The 25,795-nt window shown below is 34.9% G+C and overlaps 1 protein-coding gene across 1 annotated transcript in view; it reads left to right on the top strand.

Annotated features, from left to right (window-relative positions):
• LOC113063697 (potassium/sodium hyperpolarization-activated cyclic nucleotide-gated channel 1-like) overlaps positions 1 to 25,795 on the top strand; it is a 50,290-nt gene that overhangs the window by 22,227 nt on the left and 2,268 nt on the right. Inside the window, exons 4-7 of the mRNA XM_026234029.1 lie at positions 3,139 to 3,357; positions 13,549 to 13,695; positions 15,453 to 15,693; positions 18,823 to 18,987. Coding sequence (XP_026089814.1) covers positions 3,139 to 3,357; positions 13,549 to 13,695; positions 15,453 to 15,693; positions 18,823 to 18,987 — 772 coding nt within the window. The remainder of the gene's footprint in view (positions 1 to 3,138; positions 3,358 to 13,548; positions 13,696 to 15,452; positions 15,694 to 18,822; positions 18,988 to 25,795) is intronic.

The following is a 25,795-nucleotide window of genomic DNA, read 5'->3' as shown; positions in this document are numbered from 1 at the left end:
AGATTAAGGGCCCTATCATACACCCGGCGCAATGCGACGCAAGGCACAGCACAAGTGTGTTTGATAGTCTCAGTCCGGCGTCGTTCGCATTTTCCCGTCCAGCGTCACGTCGTTTAGTTAGAAAAAGCAGTTGCACCCATTTGTGCGCCCATGGGCGTGCTGGTCTAACAAAGAGGTGTGTTCAGGCACATTGCTATTTTAAGGAGTTGAAAATAGACTGCGCCATAGACCAACTCAAACTTAGTCTAAAGTCAATGGCGCAATATTGCTTTGTTTTTTAAAGAGCGCGTTGGTTGAAAATGCGCCTTTGGGCAGGTCCACAGTGTGCGTTGACTTTGCTTATTACACACAGGGATGCGCATCTCACAAACATGCCAAATATTAAAAACAAAACGATTACAGTGTAAAAGAATATTATTGTGTAGGCTACATAAATATAAAAATGTATTGATGGATAGTCATTGCTTGTATTAAAATTAGGCTACCTATTTGCAATTTAGCCTTTTACTACTTATAATGATGAATGAAATTGGCTAATTAATTGAACAATTGTGCCAATACAGACACATATATATTAACTGACGATATTCCCTGCTTGTCCCGTAGATGATCTGCTCACGCGCTTTTAACTTCACGCACAAGCAGATCGGTTTCTTTGCTTGAAAAGTGTTCAGCTTTTCCGCCAAACAAAATCCGCCATGTAAATAGCGATCCGCCATGGCAAGAGCTCTGATTGGTTAATTGAATGTTACGCCCATTACTCATTAAAAGAATAGGGACAACCAATTCCAAAAATGCGCCCATGAGCACGGACAGTTTTTCCTTCGTTAAAATAGCAAGTATATATGGACACGCCCACGATTATTTTATATCTACCATCAGAAAACAGTCAGCCACCTAGCAGCACCCAAACAACCACTTAGAAGACCCTAGAAATTTTGTAGCAACCAAACAGAATCACCTAGCAAGGCTATAACAACACCCTAGCTACCAACTCAAACAACAACATAGTAACACAACAGAAAATACGTTAGTCACAGACTCGTCCTGGGAACCACTGACATTTATTCTTTCTCAACAAACGTAGTATGATGTGAAATGACAACAACGTTCCCGATGTCATTTCAGCACAGAATGGAATATCTAATATGATGTCCCACAATCCTCTGTGTGCAATTATGCCTTAATTTTTCCATCAGACTTTGAAAGAAATCAGCAATCAGCATGGAGATTAAATTTGGCAGTAATAGGTGACTCAGTACTGGAGTTAATACAGCTGTAGAGAGAGAAAGCGAGCACATCAGGAGCATTTTCCTGAAGTTATTCTGACAGGCGCACACACTCAGCAGAACTTGTGTGATGTTAGTGTCCCGTCTAGCGTTTGAGAGCCCTGTAGGTCGGCAGGCAGCGCTCACAGGTTTAAGAGCGTCTTCAACGAGCATTTGTTGGCTTCCTCAGCACTTTTTCTTCTTCAAAAAGAGCAGTAAGAGATTCAAATAGTCAGCAATTCCATTCCAGACTCCATCCATGAACACAGAACTGTTACATCCCTCCAGTGAGCTTCACATAAACACGACGAGCCGAGGCCATCCGGAAATTCATATGGGTCTTGTTTTAGTTCGTGTTCCCGGTTAACTAATGTCTGTGAGTAATGCTGACATTGAAGAGTGACACAGGAAACTGAAAATAGCTTCTGGGTATAAAATAAGTTAGAGAAGCAAATTCATCTGACCTAAACAGAGCACTGCTACATTTGGTACGACCTCCCAAAAATATCCAGTGCTGATTCAACAGGGATCTTACAAACAAATGAAATAAGAAATTGCTTATTTTTATAAAAATAAAATAGTATTAGTAATAGTAGTAATTATATTTCAAGTCTTACAAGTGGCTTTCAATGAAGAATTAACTAATTCTCTAATACAATATATTTTTTTAATTCTGTTATACACTTAATATTTTAAGACAACATGAAATATGATATGATATATGATATATGATATATGATATATGATATATGATATATGATACATGATATGATATGAAATGATACGTGCTTCAGGTTTCAGCCTTGTTTTCATGTGCTGATGTATTGATTGTGAGCGGGATCAGACACGCTGCTGTACATCTGCAGTACAGTTTGACTCTTTCTATTCGCACAGTTCTCCATTTAAACCAGCTGCGCTAATAGCCTGTGAGAGGACTGAAAGTGTCCTTCCTTTTCTTCTCTCGTCCAGCACGAGGGCTCCACAGAGCCGTATATCAACTGACAACAGCTAATGGAAGTAATCCAAGTTGATTAGCAGACACCAAACCCATCACTTGTTTTAATACCCAGCTGCAAATGGTGTAGAGATGGGGTACTTTCTCTATAGTGTCTGTGAGTGCATATGTGTGTGTGTGTGTCTGACACACACAAATCCATATATAAACTCTTATCAGACAGTGTATAAAAAGAGCTAAATATTGCTATTATATATTGTTTTACTATTAATAAATACTATTTACTAATAGGCTTACAGTATATATTTCCCCCCATAAATAAAACATTCCCATTTAATAATTATTATATCAAATGTACAAATACATACTAATTTATAAATATCAATTAGGGTGAGAGAGGGAAAATGTAATAATCGTAATAAAATTAATAATAAATAAAAATATATACATCTCTAAAATATATTAGTAAAATATTTTAATTTACATAATATTATTTGTTTGTTGCTTACTCCCAGTTGTAAGGCAAAATAGTGTTCCATATAACTTTAACCGTGTAAAATCAATTGGAACATTCCATTTGACAAAAGAATAAATAAATACAAAAAAAACATTTCAAATAAAAAAAGGTTTTTAAAAATCCTGTAATAAAGATATATAGGTGGATGGTTTGATTATAACATATAAAAGGGAACAGTAAATACAATAAAAGAGAGAGACGGAAGGAAGGAAGGAAAGAGGCATGGAGAGAGATAGTTTGCCATGTGTGAAGGTTAAGTTGGCAGGACGCTCCGGAGACTCACTGATAGTTTTTGCCTGCAAGCGTACATGTGTTAAATTCACTCCACCTGCTATTCTATTGCTGACTGTCTCTCTTTTTGTGTCATCATCTCATCTCCGTCTCTTTCGCTCTCTTAGAACGACTCCTGGGGAAAGCAGTACTCTTACGCACTATTTAAGGCCATGAGTCACATGTTGTGTATCGGGTACGGAGCCAGAGCGCCCGTCAGCATGTCGGACCTTTGGATCACCATGCTCAGTATGATTGTGGGCGCCACCTGTTACGCAATGTTCGTGGGTCACGCCACAGCCCTCATCCAGTCTCTGGACTCGTCTCGGCGACAGTACCAGGAGAAGGTAAGCGCAGCCTCGTTGGTTTCATTCACCTAGCGGTTTGTTTGTCATTTTGATATTCACACCACCATGCCTTCACCGGACGTGCATGTGATGTTACAACATCTCAATAGCGTAGTAATCTGTGTCATCATCACATATCACATTATGAGCTCATCAATCATTCAAGAATGACATCAATATTCATCTCACGTCAAAGAAATTCTAGCAACATGGGTTGCACTGTACATCTGTGGTATGACCAAAATGAGCAAATTTGTATCATTAAAACTGTATACATATATATATATATATATATATATATATATATATTTTTTTTTTTTTTTTGTAACCAAAAATATTAATAACTGTTAATATTTAATTGTCTTGTTTATAGAAAATTATTATGAATACCATTATTTTCATAATTATGAAAATGCCTTCTTTTGTAATAATATTGTTATTGTTATTATTATTATTATTATTAGTAGTAGTAGTAGTATTGTTGTTGACTAATCAAGGAAATTGATTCCTATTTATTAGTTATAAATATTCATTATTATTCAAAAATATTATGATTAAGTTGTGTAAGTCCTATTCGTATTATTAGTATCATTATTAAATTATCAAATAAAAATTACTATTATTATTAATTAATATTCTTTATCCAAAAATATTGTGTTTAAGTATAATAATTATTATTATTATTAAAATGATGGAATTTTCTAAATTATTTGGTTTTATTTGTTTAATTATTATTCTTTTTATTATGTTTCAATTATTGCAATAAATTATTAAAACACTTTCAAAAGTATTGCGTTTACTATAAAATTGTTGTTATTATTATTTAATCATTTTTATTCAAGTAATATTATTTTATAAATAAAGTTTTGCATAATTTCATTAGCAACCAACTGAACTTGTCTTCTCGTTTCTCCCACACATTCTGCTCCTGGTTTTCTCACAGTGCTTGTTTCTTTGTCAGTCTTGCTTGTAAACAGCATATAGCAATAGCAGTACAGACACAGACCTGCACCTGTTTCTGAACCGCTGCTTGACACATTCCTGCAGCTCTCTGACCTCAGCTGTATAGTTCATTACTAAGCTCAATTGAGGATTGTGATGCTTAAGTCATCTACTCAGAGATGCCACTGTGTATCGATTTCACTTCCTCTAAACAGCATGCAACTTCCTCCCCGAGAAACCATGAGAGAGGGATAGGCAGATTATCCCTCATTCTAGCGTCTTGTCTTTGAGGGCTTGTTGTACCATTACTGGATCATTATATCCCTGTGCTTTCAAAGAGGATTTATCCCAAGTGATTGACATAAACACTCTCTACAGGCCAAAGCATGTGCACGAGCTGCTTTGTCCCATGAGAGAAGGGGGCTTATGTCATCTGGGCTTTGTTTGGGTGGCAAACCCGACCTCAATGAGCCGGGTTAACGTCACAACACACACACACAACGTCATGCCAACATGAGCCATCAGGTTCTCTGTTTAATGCCATTACAGTGGATGAGTGGAAGGACAAGATTGAAATGGAGAGAATGGGATTGTGCTCCAGGGAGTTGGCACACACTAAATGAAAAAGAAAACACATACAACACTGTCAGATTGTACCATTTAGTAAGCTTGTCACAGGGGCAGTATCCTAGTAGTACTGACCCAGTGAGATGATGTTGCTCTAAAAGTACTTTAATTTTTTGACAAAATACACTTAAAAGAAACTTAAGGTAATATCCCACATAAGACCTTTTTAACATAGAGAGCAAATTGAGACTTTTTTCTTAGGTTTCGCAAGTGTTCCTGTAGAAATAGAGTCTATAGCTATGAGTCTTTCTTCTAGAGGTTTTGAAGAGATCTTAACAATGTCTCAAATTTTGCTGAGACTTGATCAAATTAATTCTGAAATCAAAAGAGCAAATAATGATTTTTGCTGTTTCATGAAAAAAAAGAGATTTTGAGAAGGTCTCAAGCTAAGCTCAGATTTGATAAAATAAAGCCTGCAATCAAAATAAACTCAAACATTCCTCATCACATTCTTCCAAGATCTGTGCTATCTACTGTATACTGTCCATATACATACCATTCTAAAGTCAGTATATGTTGGGTCAGTATATCTTTATAATTATTTTTTAAAGAAATACCTGTATTTAGCATGGATGCATTATCAAAAATTTAATTAAATATTTTTACATTGTTACAAATATATATATATATCAATATGTGACACTGAAAACTGCTGAAAATTCTGCATTGGCATCAAAAATATTTTAAAATAGGACACAGTTCTTTTAAATTGTAATAATAATAATATTGCATAATATTTCTGTTTTTATTTTATTTTTGATCAGATAATGGTAGTGGCATTTTGATCATTTGAATGGTAGTTCAACTTCTACTGTATATCAAATAATGTCTCTTTTGTCTCTCCAGTTCTATTTCTCCTAAGAAATTTTACACCAGAGACAAAGTTGATACTTAAAAGAGACACTGACTGAGTTATGAAACGTATGATTATACAATTTCTGTTTGTCGACAAAAATAAACTTTTAGAAAAAAATGTTTGCATTTCTCCATCAAGAGTCTCTAAGCTGTAGCTTATACACATTCCGACATACGATCCAATCAATATCCTGAGACCACCACAGGCTCGTTTTCACTGTAACTCATTCATCACGCTGTTACGGGTTTTAAAATACCGTCTAAGAGTTTACTCGCATTCATAAAGTTACATTTTCTCATTACAGCCCGCCTTTACATCATCTTGATTGGCAAAGCCATTTAGCTGAAACCCTTTAGCTGAACAAAGTGTGGGGTTTCCAAGCTAATGAGATTCCTTTACTCTGAAAAACAGGATGCTGCACACATACATAGCTCATGCGTACCATCAGTTTCCCTGTCATGGCCGCCATGCACAGTCTTTCGGAGTTACACACATAGCCGCTGTCACCTTCACAATAATACAGCAGTCTAAAACAGACAATAGGCTTCTATTAATTTACATTTCTCCACCTGTCCCAGCACGGACTCTTATCTTCCATTTAAATATGATTTTTTTTTGACCTTGCGGTGGCAGTGAAGCGTTCGACACAAACGGGCTGTGTGATACACTTCCTGTTCCTCTTCCATTCAGGATTGCAATGTCACCACTGTCGTTTCATCCCAACATAATGCCAATAAAAATCCATTGCAAATGGATATTAGATACGGCTCCCCTGCCCAGAGATCTGCAAATGGCATTCATATTGAACAGTGGTCACTATATGTAAACAGCAGAGGTCAAATGACAAAGCCGATGTTACTGCCCCATACTGCGGAGAAGAACAGCATCACTGGACACCAGCATACAGTATGTCTTATTTTGGATGCCAGTGTGCTGGTGTCCCAACAAGGCTGTTTAACTAGCTTAACTACCATGGTACAGAGCAAACTGTTCAAGCACTCTAATTATAGCACTACACCTAATAATATCAAAACGAATTAATAATAAATAAAAAATAAATAAATGACGTTGATACCAGTTGAGCACCTTGAATTCTTCTTCACCAAAACAGTACTAACAACCACCTGGCTGATGTAACTGGCATGCAGAATTTTCCAAAATCTAGTGAACTGCCATGCTGTGTATTGCCTATAAGATAAAACAGAGCAAAAGAGTTCTATGAGAGTTCTATTGAGTTCTTTAGTCAATACTATTTCAAGTTTAATGAAATATTAATTCACAGCTCTCACAATCTTTCTATATTTGTTTATTTATTTTTATTTATTTATTTTTGGCCAAACTGTAACTCAGAATTGCATGTCTTTCTACAAATTTTAATTTTAATAATAACATTATTATTATTATTATTATTAAAATAATTCATGCATTAATGAAAAATAATAATTATTGCAATTGATGTGTTGTTTTGTTGTTGTTAAAGTAATAATAATAATAATATTGTGTTGTTTTGTTGTGGTACATGTAATTCCCATATATATATATATATATATATATATATATATATATATATATATATATATATATATATATATATATATATATATATATATATATTATAATACTAATAATGATTATAGAATGTAATATTATAATTTCCAGAAAGGCATGCAGTACTGTCTTAGAGTTTGGCCAGTATGATATAACAAGATCAAGAACAATAATAATAAAGACAACAACAACAATAATAAATGCTGTAAGAAGTGGTTTTATAAGAGATCTGATGAAGAATATTCTGAGTCAGCTCTTGCGGTGTCTGACTCATTGCTGTTCCATTTGCAAAGACATGCATAAGAAAGCCGTCTAATGGAAGATAACCACGCTCCAGCGGCCTTATCTCTCATCAGTCCACTCATCTGTAGCTTTGCAGTAGCAGATCTCTTATGATCAGCAGATCAGGCCAGCACATGGATGAGATCGGAGCCACCACACGTGGTTGTGTGCTGAGCAGGGAGCTGCATGCGAGTGGAAGCGTGAGTTCTTTCAAAGTGCATGATCAAAGAAGATCGGCAGGAGAGCATTTTCAACGTTCACCTTATTCACCTGATGTCATTTCTGATATCAGTTTAGGAATAAACCCAGCCATTTTTCCTGGCATTTACAGAGCATTCCACAGCAGGAGCGCGAGGCGGGGATCTTCTTCAAAATGGCATAAAGAGCTTGACTCCTTTGTTAAATCAGCAGTCCTGATTTGTAATGCTTTACAAATGTTGTTGTGTGACTGAATGCAAAGGTTAAACAGGTGGATTGTTTGTTGGAAGCTACAAGACATTTAAAGCCAGATGCACAGCTGTTTTTCTGTCCTTCCTTATGATTGCTGTTTGTCACATTCTTCAGCGTCCCTGATAAGAGCTTGCAATTCAAAGCAGACTGCGACATCAACAGACTTTTATGTTAGTTTGTATTGATATGTAGCGTAGGACTTTGGTCATGTTTGACTGATGTTGACTAGATGATCATTCACAGCATTAATGTTGGCAGTGTTTTTCTTAGAAAAAAAAGGAATAGCTGGGTGGGAAAGGAAAGGTTGTTTTGTTTGATCATGACGTGAGGGGAATGCTACATAATGATATTTATATTGCATAACAATACACATTTTACATTTATACCCCTTAACATGGATTATAATGCAATGTGATATGCAACAAATATTTTATTGTATTTTATAATTATGTATTCTATGTTGAAACAAGAAAGTTATTATTTATAAACACTGAATGCAATTGCTGTGCTACCATTTATCGGAAATTGTGTCAAAATAAGTATGCAACAGATGGTTTATTTTGTAGTTTTGTTACTTCAGCAGGATCCAGAAATACAGGGACAGAACAATAAAATCAAATCATCTTGCCTATTCTTATCTTCCCTTGTAGAAAATTAGGAGATCTGTATTATGACCCGACTCACGTGACCGCATCACAGTCCTCCCCAACTAATTTGGTGGAACAAAGCACCTTTCTGGTGGGTGTATTGTCCCTTCACTTTGAGGGGCAGCCTCAAGTACCTGAGACGCCGGAGAGATGCAGACAGGTTAGGCGGATTGTTTCTGACATCTAATATAACCCTGTCAGAGCCCAGCACACATTTAATGTGATGACTGCTTCTGCAAGAAGAGAGAGGGAATCGTGATAAACAAACCTAATCTTGACAAAGCATTTCTGTTCCCACGCTGATAATAAACCCCAACATGGATCAGCTTAATGTGCTTTTGGACAATAAAGTGGAGAGGAAAAATCTGAACATGCCTGTATTAACAAAAAGGAAATGAAATTGAATGAAGGAAGGAAGGAAGACTGGAAGAGGACATTTTTAAATGAAAAGGACAAGAAATGGTAAGAAAAGGGGCAAAACGGGGGGAGAAGGAAGGAATGCTGGAAAGGAAAGGAAATGAAAGGAATGGAAAGAAAATGAAAGGAAAGGAAAGGAAAGGGGAAGGGAAGGGAAGGAAAGGGAAGGGAAGGGAAGGGAAGGGAAGGGAAGGGAAGGGAAGGGAAGGGAAGGGAAGGGAAGGGAAGGGAAGGGAAGGGAAGGGAAGGGAAGGGAAGGGAAGGGAAGGGAAGGGAAGGGAAGGGAAGGGAAGGGAAGGAAGAAAATAGTGAAGGAGGAAAATAAAGAAAGGAATGGAAAGAGTAATGAAAGGTTTTGGAAAAGTCAGGTAACAAAAAAACTGGTCGGGAAACAAAGAAAAGTATGGGAAAAAGAAAAATATGGAACAGGAAGAGAGGAAGGAAGGAAGATGAAAAAAAATTGGAAATGAAAAGGGCAGGAAAGGAGGAAAAAAATGGAAAGAAAAGAAAAGAAGGGCACAGTATAGTAGTGAAGGGAATGGAAATCAAAGCGAAGGCAAAGAAATTAAGGGGAAATGAAAGAAAGGAATGCAGGATGAAAGAAAAAGAAAAAAGGACTGTACAACAAATTTCAGACTCAGAAATCCTGTCGATGGTCCTTTTGAAGCGGATATATAAACATGCGGCAGACACTGAGAGGACGCCAGCTGTCATTCACACAGACGCCTGAAACATTCTAGCATTACCTCAGTGGGAATCATGAAGTCTATGTGAGCAAGCTTTAAGAAATCCCATCAGGATGGAGAGAGTTTATCTGCTCAGGCAGTACCAATGATATTGTGCTTTAAGCCACATGCCCAAAACAGCTGGACTCCTCTGTGGTGTCTCACCACCTCAAGAGTACTCTTTTGAAAGCCTCTGCACTAACCAAAAAGTTTCCCTCTTTGTGAGTTCAGCGTAAATCAATGCACTGCAAACGCAAACAGGCCTTATCATGCCCCGACAGCCGCGCTGTAATCAATGTAGAACAAGAAGTGGCATTGTTTTCTGTTTTCGCCCTCATTTTCGTCATCCCCCTCCTTTTTACTGCAGCTTCACTGGCCTGCAGTGTGCAAGACGATGTTTATTCACAGGTGCTGTCGTCACCAGGCTGTGACAATCCGTTAAACCAAACCGGCTGATCCCGATTCTGCTTCCTGAATATGTGTGTGTGTGTGTGTAAGCAGACTCTGATTAAAATGGATGAGGTTCTGGAGTTTCTGGAGTTTTTGATCTCCAGATCGTGTTTTTTCATATGCGTTTGTGTAAAAGTAGGGTTGCCATCTGTCCGGATTTAGGTTGGAAAGTTTTTTTACAGTACAGGCGCAACCTTGAGCCAGATGCTCATTTGTCCTGCTTTAACGATCATTACTATGTCATACTTTATCCTTACATACTGTTTACATACATCCTGTTTTTCACATATCTGTATGCAGGGAAGTAGGCGTTTTGAACACAGCAAATTACTTGCTTTTTTAGTAAAAGACTTTTGAATGAATGAACAAATGATTCAATGGCTCACTCATTAAAGCAGTGGCTTGTTGCCACCTACTGGCAGTTTTGGTTTTATATTTAAAGTATAACTGCATTTTCCCTTAACGGAAAAGTTTCTGTCACTGCTTATAGGTTTTGGAGTATTTTTCAGTTGTTAGAGTCTTTATACTGGGCTGTATAAGCTTCTGAACTATCTTAAAGTACACTATGGAGGATTTCCTATGCACACTACAGTACATGTATATGTATGCCAGGATAAACAGTGTTAGTGTCTCAGTAAGGAAGCCCATATCAGTGTTTGCTTTCGCCCTGATGCCTAGTGACTCACTGTATCTCTACAAGAAGCTGATGGTACTTGCACCGACCATAGGCCACTCTTACTCATATTATAAATATTCAGCACTTGCTTTGACTCATCCAGATTAGAAACATAATGTGGGGAATTCACTAGGAATTAATTGTGCCTGCACCTTTTTTTTTTCTTCATTGTTTTAGCATTCAATTCCATTGCCTGAATTATGCAAATAATGGCACAGCGTTAACTAGTCCAGCCAAACAGCCTGGAGGTTTGGTTAATAAGGCATAATCTATAGTAGGCCTGATTAGCATGCTCAAGCTAAAGCAGCTGGTACCATCTTAGCATCCCACAGCCTGAAGACATCAGCTCTTAAATTCTCAAGGCCTCTGTCTAAGAGACGAGGAGAAAGGCTTAATGTCTGGACTCTAAGTTGCCGTGGGTGTAGCCGTCTCCCTGTCGCAGATGCAGCAGAGAGAGACTGGGAGGTTTTGGAACATTAGTCTAATTGCTTGGTGCTTGAATTGTCATTTAAAGCCATTTCACTCGCACTGATAAAAGACCACGCAGTCCAACATCAGAATGCTGCTTCTGTGCCGCTGCATTTCCCACACACTGCCATCACATAAAACACAAATCGCTTTCCATGTAAGACAATCTGTTTACGGAAATAAAGATTTAAAAGTGTTGCATCCTACATGTTTACAGTACTTACAGTCACTAACTTAGGAACGAACATGTTGTGTTTGTCACTGTACTGTTTCCATTTCTAAGGAAATGAATAGATATGATTGGCTAAAATGGTGCTTTACTTGCATTTTAAATTTGTGAAAGGAATACTACATTTGCCAGATCATACACTGTTAATTTGTCCCACAATCAATGCATTCAACCTGTTCTTCCATTTCCAGTGTGATACATGAACTGTATCACTTTTTTTTTTCATGTCAACTTTTGGCTGTTTGATTAAGGAGATATTTTTACCCAAAATAGATAATTTAATTTAAAATAGTAAAAAAAAAAAAAAAAAAAAAAAAAAAGTTTTAAGATTTATTTGTTTTATTTTTTATTCATTGATTTTTTAATAATAATAATTTAACACTTTAGCATTGATGCATTAAATTGATAAAAAAGACAGTTTTACTGTCGTTGCATATTCTCATTGCAACTTTTTACAAATTGAGAATAAAGCATGTGTTTTCTGCACTGTACTGTATGTCAAAATATGATCTTATTAAAGCAAGTAAAATCATAATGCAGCCTGTTTGAATTTGTGGAACAGTTTCTTTAATGGCTCTAAAAAGTAAATAGAGAAGAGACTGATAGAGAATAGACAGTTGAGAATAAACAACCCACACAGAGTTCATGTTCATAACATCATCTATCATGAACAGAAGAGCTGATATAGATATGCAAGTCAATCCATGCAAAAGTATAAAATAGATTGTTCTGGGACAACTATAGAATATCTTGGTATAATTTCATGTGACATTATGGAATGGGCAGCCTGCTTAGAATGCATACATAATTGAATTGAATCGTAACCAGAGATAGGTAATGGAGCAGGTGTTGCATTAGACATTCCTGCTCTGATGTCATCAGATGAGTTGGCAGACAGGAAGTGTTCATCCGCATGCACCACCTGCCCACAGACAATGACCCAGCACATTTCTCTCTCTCTCTCTCTCTCTGTGTGTATGTGTGTGTGTGTGTGTTTGTGTGTGTGTGTAGATGTGTTTACACAGGATTCATCTGAATTGCTCATCACTAATTCATACATGAATTTAAAAAAATATAATTTCATTAAACACCTACACAGAAGGGTGTTTCATTGCTATTTCATAGCTTAGAGTTTTTTTTTCATTTAAGGAACAATTCCTTGGGGGACACAAAAATAGAAGCAACTGAGACAATAATAGCCAAGATAATTTAGTCTGAAATATAATTTTTTAAATCTCTGACTTTTGATTGCAAATCTGAAGACATGAAATCATGAAATACAAATGTAAACCTCTGACATTTCAACCTCACAAACTACTCTTATTTACATTTAGTCAAACTTACACTGCAGTCAAAATGTTTGGAGTTGGTAAGATTTTTTTAATGTTTAAAAAAAAATAAAAAAATAAAAAAAAATAAAATAAATATATATATATATATATATATATATATATATATATATATATATATATATATATATATATATAGATAGATAGATAGATAGATAGATAGATAGATAGATAGATAGATAGATAGATAGATAGATAGATATATTTGAAAGAATTATCTTATGTATGATGTTTCTTTTTTTTTTTTTTTTACCTGTAATAATTTTTTTTAGGATTTTTGGATGAAAAGATAAAAAGGACAGCATTTATTTAAGTCTTTATTATCATTTTTTATCAATTTAACACTGAAAAAAGCATTCATTCCTTTCTTTCTTTCAGAAAGAAAATGATTGAACCCAACTTTTGAACATTTAATCAAATTACAATCTGGGAGAAACAACCGGGAGTTAACTTCCAAGTCTCGCTTACTTGTTTGGCTCCAGCTTTTTTTTTACTGAAAACTCTTTCTCTCCTTCTCTCTCACAGTACAAGCAAGTGGAGCAGTACATGTCCTTCCACAAGCTGCCGGCTGACATGCGGCAGAAAATCCACGATTACTATGAACATCGCTACCAGGGAAAGATCTTCGACGAGGACAGCATCCTGAACGAGCTCAACGACCCGCTAAAAGAGGTGAGAAATATCTCATAGTAGTTCTGATCTAGGATTATACTATACTATTATATTACATATATATATATATATATATATATATATATATATATAGGTCATCCAAATATTCTACACATACTACACAGAAAATTTGCACACAGTAGACAGTATATATGTATTGGGATTACATCAAAATTACCCAGAATGCAGCACCCATGGCATCGTGATTGAGCAGACAGAGTGAGTGTTTATTATGACACGGCAAAGTAAAAAATAACACTGACGACTTCATCCTCAAAACACCTTTAACTCCCAGCAGCTCCTCCCTCCCTCCCTCCCTCCCTCCCTCCCTCCCTCCTCCATCTCTCTTTCTCTCGGTTGGTCAGGGCTGCTATTTTTACATGCACCGTCTTGTGACAAACCAGCTTTAAATAGATAAAGTCTCCAGTTTGTGTCCCTAGTGGAGGTAAAGGGTAGGACGTGGCTATCAAACTCATTATTTCTCCTGTGTGGTTGCTGTCAGAACCTTCCTGACACTTTTCTGACTACGTCACGATTTAAAGCACAGTGCAATTTATCCTTCATACCCAAGCCACACTAAACAAACACATCCTTCACCCCGGCAGTATGAAGACAAGGAAGACTGAATATTATGTGCATTAGGCGATAGTTAATGGCTGAAATGTGCTTGCCACTGACTGTATGGGTGCCACAACGTTTACTGCAATGCAGTGGGAAGAGAGTCTACAGATGCTTGTGATCACTATTTTTGCTTAGTAGTGCTAAGCAAAAATACATAAATTGTATATATATATATATATATATATATATATATATATATATATATATATATATATATATATATATATATAGAGAGAGAGAGAGAGAGAGAGAGAGAGAGAGAGAGCTTTGAAATCTTCTGTAGTTTAGAAAGACATCTTGAATTTTCTGAGGTCATACAGTATTGTCCAGCCATAATAAATAATATATTAAATATTCACAATATATTTCTGTGTTTTTGCTGACATTTAAGAAAAAGATGTAATTTCAGACAAAGAACGATGCATAAGAGATGCATACCAAATGTTGTCAGAAAATAAATGAATAAATTTAAATAAATAAATAAAATAAATGAATACATCAAATTTTTTTATTTATATGAAACTTTTTAGGTTGTTTTCCTTAAAACACATAAAATAAAAAAAAACATTTATTTATATTTTTAACTTTTAACTTGGAACATTACTTGTTTGCGTTATTGTAATATTGAAAAAACATTCAGATAAATAACCAAGCAAACATATGAATAAAATGTTTTGTTAATATTACATCTTCACATTACATAAAACATTATATTATTATTTTTTAATTATTATTTATATTTTTAATTATATATTTTAATTTATTATTACTCCGTTCAATGTGTGTTTAGTGTGTTTTCTTCCTGTTTTGTCAGACAGGAAATTGTGTATAAAAAATTAAGCAATATTGTGATAAAAAACAAAACAAAACACTTTTACATGATTTCAGTTATAGATATGCAAACATATCAAACGTTTCCACAAATCAAAAACATTTCAATAAATAAATAAAGGCTGTGTTTATATTGCACATTTTCAGGTTTTTCTAAACAAGCACAAAACAAAATCTAAAGTAACAATCAAAAATACTGTAATACTGTAAAAGAAATTAAAAAATAATAATAATTCAAATGCATTTTTTTATTTTTCTTTACTGTTTCACGTCTGTTGATTGTGCTTCTTTGTTTTGTCCCACAGGAAATTGTGAACTTTAACTGTCGTAAGCTGGTGGCCACTATGCCGCTGTTTGCAAACGCAGACCCTAACTTTGTGACAGGAATGCTGAGTAAGCTAAAGTTCGAGGTCTTCCAGCCTAACGATTACATCATTCGCGAGGGGACCGTGGGAAAAAAGATGTACTTCATACAGCATGGAGTGGCCAGCGTCATTACCAAATTCAGCAAAGAGCTGAAACTCACCGACGGATCCTACTTTGGAGGTCAGTTCCAAACTCACAAACAGACGGCACAAAGTTTTAACCAATTTACAGTCTACTGAACAAACAGCACGCATGGACACAAGGACATTGTTTACACATTCATGGTTTAAAGCAAACAAAACCGCAAAAAAATTGAATAAAAATACTAACCCTAACTCTCACCAATGCAATGAAATTATGTACATCATACACTGACATGCCATATACAGTATAAATCACAAGCTTTTAATTCTGAGAACAGCCAGACAGTGTTTTTATAATTCAGAAATGATGTCATGAATGACCTTGATGCACATGTTCTTCAGTGTTACCTAAGCTGCACGAGTGTGGGAACAAAAACTGAATAAAGTGCAAGTGCCAGCCACCTGCTCCAGTGGAAAACCATCTGCTACTGGTATTTTGGCCCGTAGCGGTAACGCTGCTAGCATGTGTGTGTTTGTTCATGGGGCCGAACGTGTGTCGAAGCTGCTGGCAGTGTCAGAAAATCTCTTCCTCCTCACTGCCTTCTGATAGAAACTCAACACGCGCTGTCCTTGACCCACTTTTTTGACTGGCATAGGCTTTTCAGTGACCAATACCAAAGTTGACACTGAAAAGTCAGAAACAAATGGTATTTATTTATTTATTGGTTTATCAGTGGTTATCAGTTGGTTTACAGGTTTATTAATCATTGATTCTTCGAATAGCAATTTTTATTTAAACATTGACACACATTTGTATCAGTGAATAAATAGAAATAAAAATGCATTCTTTACAAATTATTTACTGAAAATGCAGGGGGGGAAATTATATATAAGTGGTATTTATTATTGTTATTTTAATAATTCTAACAATAAATAAGAATATTATAATAAATCATAATAATACAGATTTATTATTAATAATAATTGAAATAATTAAAACTAATACAATATTTATAATTATGATGATGATTAATTAGAAAAAAAAAAGTAACTGGGTCTATAAATCTTAAATCTTCGATTCTTGTACTTTAACATGCAGTGGTTCAGTTTTAATAAAAAGAATAATAAATGCTGAGAAATAATTCATAAAAATAATTAAAATTAATTTTAACAATAATAAATAATAATAATTAATAACGAAAAAGAAAATGATGATGATAACCATTATTAGGTTGTTGTTATGATTATTATCATTGTTATTATTATTATAAAAAAATACTTTTATATTATATTTTTGTAATGAAATTAATACACTTATTGTTGTTGTTATAGTTTATTAACGATAATAAAAAAACAAAACATTATTATTATAATGATGACAATAATGACGATGGCATTAATTGATCATTAAAATGAAAACTGGCCAGGTGAAATTAGAAAAGCAGGTATTTGGGTCAGTAATCCAAAAAACCTTTCACAGATTTTTGCATTTTAAAACACATGCCATGTTTAATTTTAATAATAATAATAATAATACAATTATTATTATTATTATTATTATTATTATAAATAATAATGATAATAAAAACATGCAGTGGTTCAAAGCATCCATGTAAGTAAACTGAACCTGTGGCAGTGTGCCGTGAGGTGAGGGCTAGTTAAGGTGAAGTGTTGATGACGATGAATCAAGTAAACCCTGTCCTGTCCGACGGTTTATGTGCTAAACCGACGGGCCTTCAAGGCCATGAGGTCAAGTGTCATTTCCATTTGCAGAGGCCCAAGAGATTGGATTGGATGCTCTTTTGTCAGGGTGAGAGAGACACACCTTCACACATTTGCTAGCTTAGGCGCTAACTCGTTTATACACTCATCCACTCTGGCCACAGAAGTGCAAAATAAGACAATTAATACAGGAATCTGAAATTTCATGACGTTTCATCATGGTGTTGCTTTCAGACTCTTTTGACATTTCTGTTGACGTTATTAGCCTGTGAAATTGTACATTGTAGTGACATTTCAGTCTAACGAACCAATTAGAAATAGAACAGCAAGCGTCCTCAACTTGATACTGCACCTCATGACGCAAGAGAGATGGCACTTTTCCATTAAAATACTCCCAACACCTTGTTCCCACTCCCAGCTGGAGAGTGTTGTTAGCATGTCCCGCGGGCTACACAAGACTTTTTCCACAGCATTTTTCCCGTCCAGGACAAAATGTCAAGAGTATCATCTCTAGACTCTGTAAATAAGGCTACAAATCTGTCATTTTAAAGCACAGGATGTACAGTACTACATTTACAATAAATATATATAACAAATCAGTTGTATTTACAGACATTACATAGAGTAAACCCATGCACTTCTCAAGGTGAAAGATCCATGAAAGGGCCATCTGCACAAGATGTTCTCTAAGCACTAAGGACTTTAGATTAAACTGTCAGTGACGACTCAACAACAAGGTTCATTACAAATCTCTTTGTGAGACACTATAATCAATGAATCACTTACTTCTCAGCCACTGATGGGGTGCAGTTTTAGGTAAAAATAAGTAAAAATGTGTTTCAAAATATTTGTACTTTTTTTTTTACGTTTAATTGTCTTTGTTTTATTAGCATTAGCATTATTATTATTATTTTTATAAATACTATAATACAAAAAAGAAAGAAAAACAACAGATAATAATAATAAATTGATGTTGTTATTTTTTCTGTTAAATAATATTTTTTGTTGTTTTTATGAGAACGACATATTTAATAATAAATACATGTATAAATATAAATTATTATTATTTTAGCTTTTTGCTTTTGGAAAGCCATGATATGGCTATCATGACATGATAGATGTCGTTAAACTGTCAGCAGTAACCCCAATCAAAAAGAAACAGTCTTAATTTATTATCATCAGGACATCAACACACAGGCAAATGCTAAAGTCATTCACCACAAGACCTATACAAATGAAAAGTTTTGCATAACCATTTAATTAAGAATGCTCTTCTTTTGTTTATTCACATAATGTCTGATATGTATAAAAAGCTCCGCCTGCCACATGTTAAACCAGATATAGTACGTCTCGTGCTGCGTTTATATGCTTTTTATCTTTTCTTCTACTCAAGGTTGCTCTTCTGCTAATCTAGCTAGCCTTGAAGATGCTCAGCCGGCCTTCTTGTCCAACGAGTGACCTTATCTAAAACGTGTGATATGTTTAATTCATCTGTTTCCCACAGAGATCTGCCTGTTGACGAAAGGTCGTCGTACAGCTAGCGTCCGCGCTGACACCTACTGCCGACTTTTCTCGCTGTCCGTGGACCATTTCAATGAAGTCTTGGAGGAATATCCCATGATGCGCCGTGCATTCGAAACTGTAGCTATCGACCGCTTGGACCGCATCGGTAAGACCAGAATCCCAACCCTCGCCTTCTCTTCTTGTCTAATGCCTGAACCTTGTGTGTGTTTATTGCGGGTTTGTCCTGTCTTCCATCGCACCTCAATCATCTACCATTGTGTTGCATGATGTGTCTATATGCTACCTTATTTTCTCCCTTTTTTTCTTTCTCCAAATGTCTCGAATGGATTCTAGCCATTAAAAATCGTTAGAACTAACTGTAAATGCTAGGCTTAAGTAATTGGTCTGTTGGTAAGCGACAGTGCATGTAGCCGTCCTGCCCCGGGCCGGTCGCCCTGCTGGTTTTGGTTCAATGTCATCCCCAAATAGACGCATGGAGGGTGGACGGAGGCAAACCCTCACCTGCATGAGCCTCCGTTCCACTCCCCCACCTCGCACACCTGGGTATGAGCACCACCCCGTCCTCCCTTGACCCCTAGCAGCAGCAATGCGCCCCATAGAGGGGGTTTGAGCTGGTGCACTAAAGGGCAAGGCCAAAATTATTACCAGTTCTTCACATGTTAGTATAGTCCCTGCTCGTTTTTATATGCTTACTTGATTATATTTATTTACTTTATTTGTTTTTTTTCTTAAAACAAAGAAATAATTATAACAGGCTTATCAATTCAATTGAATTCAATTTATGGTAACACTTATGTATAATTTTAAAATAAGTATCCATTTTTACACACTAGTTAATAGATTGGGCAGTACTTTTACAGCATTTGTTAATCTCTGTTAATGTTAATTTATAAATTATTAATTTATAAAAGAGTGTAGAAACGGTTTCCGCTCAGATACTGTTTGTAAATTTCACAATTAATTCAAAAGAAACACACTATGAAACATACTCAAATAAACAATATTTCATTTATTTTACTTCAAAAACATATTTTTTACAGCGTATGAAGTCATATAAATGTAATTAATTTTTTTTAATTCACATTAATTAATTGATAAATGCAAAAAAGGTTCATTTTACCCAATGTATTAACTAATGTTAATAAATTTAGCCTTAATCTAAAGTGTTTAGAATTTATTTGCATTATTTTAAAACATATTGTTCCAAAACAGCATTTAATGTTTTTTGTTTGTTTGTTTGTTTTGTTTTTTATTTGTGCAAAATTTGCATGAATCACTTCAAAATCCATTAAATTACAACATTAAAAATCTGAAATATCACATTTATATTTAAGAAAATCAGTAACACCTTATACACCCACCTCATTTTTCACATTTACTACTTTACTGAATGTTCTTTTCCATAAGAACATTTCCTAAAATTAGCATTCTTTTTGTACTGTGCTTTAAAAAGTCATTTTATACATTCTTTAAATAGTTTTACATTTAAATTCATTATCACTCACACCACTCTTCATAGAAAGCCTGAAAAGAAGGATTTCTCTTTCAACCAGTTTCAAAGGAAGAATGGAAAATAAAAAAGGGATTTTATTCAAGCTGTCATAAGACACATCGGGTTCTGTAATGCTGCATATTGTAGTCTTTGTCTCATTGTTGAGATACAGGCCACCGTTCATCATGAATTTGAATTGTGTGGAATTCAAATGTGAGTTAATGCATTCTGAACATTCGTAGAATATCGGTTTTATGTTCTGCACCATTCAATGGCTTCGTTCTTTGACCTTGTCACCACTTTTTTATGCTAGTCGATTGAATTCTCTGTCACTATGGTTTACAGTAGGATCTAGAGCATGAGCCTTGTTACTTTTCACCCAACATTTCCATGAATCTTTTATTCAATAGGAATATTTAACTAGTTTGTGACAGACCAGATTTGAAGTGAAGCACAAATGCATCTTAAATTCAGCGGTCACATCCAAGCATAGTTCCAAAATATGCATTAAAAAATAAAAAATAAAAAAAATAAGAGTTGATATGAGTATATAATACATCCATATAAAAATGTGTCTTGTTTCTTTCTTTGCACCTTTTGATTTCACAGTTCATAAGATAAAACCAGAAGATAATTTAAGATGTGACCTGAAAACGCAAAGTAAATATTTCTCCTTTGAGCATATGAATCGGTTATGCCGTATACTAATATAGCATGAAGCCCTGCATTATTTCACAACTTGAGTGCATGCTAGAAACATAACACAGAATATCCCTTTTTAAGTTCCATTATACAGTCATTTGCATTAAAATAAAAATAAAATAAAAAATAAGCACCTGCTTGCCTGCATCCAAAAAAAAACAAAACAAAAAAAAGGTTAATTTTGGATTATAGTTATAGGTTCTATTTATTTATTTGTTTATTTACATTTTCCCTTGGTTCTTTTTATTTTTGTGTTTATTTGCTAAATTCTGGCATGCTGCTATAGACTTGCCTTGCACTAAAAGTTGGATTGGATTGGTTTGGATCAATATGCCCACACCATTGTGACATGCACGTCACAACTAATCAATAACAGATAAGAATTGATGTAATCGGTCCAATCAAATCTAATTCAATTCAGTTCAATGAAACCCTAAGACGACAGTATGCATTACGCTGTCTGAATTCAAAACTAGGGTTCTATCTGCACCCAGCTCTGTTTGTGGCATTGACGTTTTTACCCTTTAAATGTCAGTCACAACAGTCTAAACAAAGCTAAGACGTGCATTTGTCCTTTCATGTGGAGAACGGGCTTGTACTAGATTGCCACTGCAAGTTGCCAGCACTCACAAAACACTTCTGATTTGACATTAGTCCAACTAAAACAAGGGGTCTTGTCTCATACAAGGGAAAAATACGGACCGTGACATGATTGGTGCTCCATGTACTGTTTTTTGGACTGCAAGTGCTTGTCTCGTCCTAAGCAAAAGAATTTGACAAAAAAAAGAAAACAAAAGTTACCATGCATTAACCAGAATGACATGTTGTACAATTGATGTATCTATCTTTATTTAAAAATTATTTGACCAGGAGCCCCTCTTGAGATGAGCTCATCTCGTTTTCAAGAGTGTCCTGGCCGACCAGTAGGCAGCAGGTAAATTCCTCATGACGATCCAGATTTTCCCCCCTCACATCTGAAATGATCCACAGGCTTAAGGTGCACCCAGTGGACCTCAAAACCAAGGTTAAATCAAACAAATAAAAGGCCATTGTAAGTAAAAACAAGGTTGCATGCTATTGTTAAAGTCAAGGCAAGTAATTTTTATGTCATGTTTGGCCATTTATCTGTCTTTAAAGTAATCAGTGCATGCATACTATTTGATTGGTTTTAGAAACTCCAAAAGATGTGCTTCACTTAAGGTGTTTACTGCAAGGAAATAATCATAATGACAACAACGCTGCTCCTTGTTATGATGATGTTGCAAAACAAAAATGTTAATATTTGTCTGTATCTTTAACAGTGGTGGGAAAGATTCTTTAAAATGAGCTTGCTAAGCCTGTTTAAAATAGTTCATTTATAATCAAGCTATTTAAAAAGTTGTAAAAGGTTTAAAAGGTTGTTTGAGCTCAATGGTGTGCCACATTCACGGCTCACTGTGTTCCACTCATTAATTAGAGAATGGAGGCAGAATCCAAGTTATTAGGCATCTTAAGTGGCTCACAGATCCAAAGAAACAAAGCCCAATATCCCCATTCAGACCCCAGATGATTGCAGCAGAGGGCTAATGTGTCTCAGTGGAGCTCAGAGGTGAGATAGAATGTTCGGTTCTGCTGAATGTCTAAGAATATTCAGTGGAGATGCGTGTTCCTCCGTACAAGCCCCATAGGTTTTGTTCTGAAAGAGACTGTGGGTTACTGTGAAATCAGTGCTAAAGCAATGTTCAGAATGTCTTTTTTAAGAGTCTTAAGAGCTCACAATCAAATGTTGTGGCACTCTCAAATGATATTTTTGGCAAAAGTCCCTACAAGAAATAAACATTACTCAATTATTTCTTCTAAACAATGAGACGGAGAAAGAAAGAAAAAAGGAGTTTTAGCAAAGTCTGCCATCAAACAGCGCTTCTTTCTGACACGTCACAAAAATGAATAGGAATGTTTGACACTCCGATGTAAGATATATGTCTATAGAAAGTCTCGGAGCTCATTATCTGCAGTCATACCGGTGTGTGAACACTCATCACATAGATATAAATGATAGAAAACATAACATATCATGCTTCATCCAGGCTTGCTTTTTGTCGGTTTTGGAAGAAGACCTGTTATGACACTGCAGCATGATGAATGCTACAATCTAGAAATGATTAGATCAGTGTTTGCTGATCTACTATCAAATGTTTAGAATGCGCTAGGCAAATAGAAATTAATTTATAATATATCAGAATGTTGTTTATGAACCGTGGTTATACAGACAAAGCATATGTGCTAGTGCTAATCGTGTCGTTGTTTTTTGTTAGGAGTGGGCAAAAGTAGTATTAATGACTGCTAATGTGTACATGTGTATTAAATATTGCTTTGATAAGTTTAATAACAGCTTGATACTCGTGCCCTGGTTTCAAAAACAAGTCTAGACCCAGACTTAAAATACTTAAAATGCTCATGTTTAGACTACTAATTAGATCACTTTGGTTTGAGATTGCATTCTTTCCATTTAACAACTGATGGATCTGGAAGGAGCTTGTCTAGATCCCCTTCTCCGCTGGCGCTTTCGAGTCCTGTGAATAACATGTTTCTGATCAACCCCTCATTCACAGAATTCACGATACCTCCAAACCTCTTTTCAGACATCACGTAAGTTTATAGATGTACAGTGAGTCTTAATTTAGAAGTAGACCGTAGTCTCTTCAATGTTCATCCGGATTCATTTCACTGCGGCTGCCGGTAGATTACACATCACGGCCTTTGCCTTCCGAGAACAAACGCACAAAGGCCATTTCTTTCAGGGTGGGTTGTAAACATAATGTGCAATCAGTCACTATATTTGTGTAAGGAAATAGTGTATATTTGGATATGCAAGGTTATGACAGGACTGTAAAACCTCGGAGACGTCTCCAGGGAGGCTTTTGTTCTTACCGCAATTATGTATACGTTATTCCTGTCCCCTGAATAACCGTTCCTGTCCAGACCAGACTTGTTCATCCTCAAGAGCCCCTTTCTTTCTTAAGTGATATGATATCTCACATTTTCTCCCTCAGCTAATAACAAATTACTTGGTGCTGGAACTCTGTGTTATTGGTTATTGATCGCTTCCCCTGTGGGAATGGTCTTAAATAAAATGCAAGTATTACAGTAAGCTATTAGGAGACAGTGTTGAAATTCCTTCATCCTGACAGTTTACTTTCATGCTTTACCACATTATGTTCTTAATAGCAGATCATATTGTTCTTATTTTAATTTAAACCATCATCCATCTGGCGATGATGGCTAATGTCCACATACTTTTGGCTATGTAGTTTATGTTTATACAACAAAAGTATTATTTCCATATCACATTAAATCTTACTGTATGTGCCCGTCTATTTAAGCCATCTTGGTTTATCAAGTCTTTTCGCCATATTTTTTTTTTCTATAGGGATTTGAACTATTCAATAAAGATTTAAGACATTCTCCAAAAAATAAACAACAACAACAAAAAAACATTATTTATAGAAAATGACACAATGTTGCAAACTTTGAACGAAAGCAAACAAAAAAGTACTGAAAATGTCGACATATTACCATATTTATTGAGGGAGTAACTATAATCCCATGACTGAAGCATTGCAAATTAAGTAATTAATATATATATATATATATATATATATATATTATATATATATATATATTAAAACAATGATTTCTAAAATATACTACTATTTCAGTAATGCTTGACAGGTATTCGTGACAATTATGCATGCTTTTCCAAAAAATTATAATAATAAAAAAAAAAATTGCTATGGTATTGTTCATGGAACTTTTCCAAAGTTTAAAGAATATTATTCATGACGCAGTAATTAAATATTTATAACCACCTGTTTTGACACATTGCAAAACTATTAGAACCCCGCCGTCCCCCATAAACTAGTCCCACAATAATAAAGTCTTAAATTCAAACTAAAATAATTTTTTCCTCTAATCACAAAATGGTGTAATAGTCCTTCCTTAATGATTAAATATATAACAGCTCTGTGCTCAACACTGCAGACAGTTTGACTGTAAAACTTTATATGTCCCACAGAGCACCTTGAATTTTAAAAACCTCAGGATTCCTCATGCATGATTCTGTCATACAGCTATGGCGGAGAGATTGATATCCTATTGCTTTATGCCTTCAGCTCATAAGAGCCTTACTCAGTCATCTTATGTAACAATAAAGCTATGCTCAGCTATTGTGTACAAAAGGGCAGTAATAGTAGAGTTTCATGGAAAAATCGATACATCCCTCATTTATGATAGCAGCAAAACTGTGACTTGAAAAGAAACTTGAAAAGAAACAGATCTAAATCCATTTGGCACACTGGAGTGAAGTTAAATTCATATTTGAAAACCCAAATAACCCTCTAGAATTGTTTACAAACATCAGTCAATCAATCAGTTGATTTTCCTTATTTTAACTTCCAATTTATAGAATATGGCATTGATTTCACAGTAACCCAAGAAACAGATCAAACAGATGATTATTAATTGTATTGATCAATGATAATATAATTATTAATGTATAATTAAAAATGTAAATAACTTTCCAAAATGGCAAATAAATAGGTATTTGAAAATAATAAAACAAAGTAAATTGACGTTTAAAATGTTACTAAATGTAACAAATTATAAATTATATTTAATATTTATATATTTAAATTGATCAAAAATGCAAATGGCTTTTCTTTATTCATTTTCCAATGCTAAATCAATTTTATTTTACTGTTACATTTAACAAATTTAAAAC

The sequence above is a fragment of the Carassius auratus genome, chromosome 46, assembly GCF_003368295.1.
Source record: "Carassius auratus strain Wakin chromosome 46, ASM336829v1, whole genome shotgun sequence".
NCBI lineage: Eukaryota > Metazoa > Chordata > Actinopteri > Cypriniformes > Cyprinidae > Carassius > Carassius auratus.
Note: the sequence above shows the minus strand (reverse complement) of the source record. Positions and strands in the feature narration are given on the sequence as shown.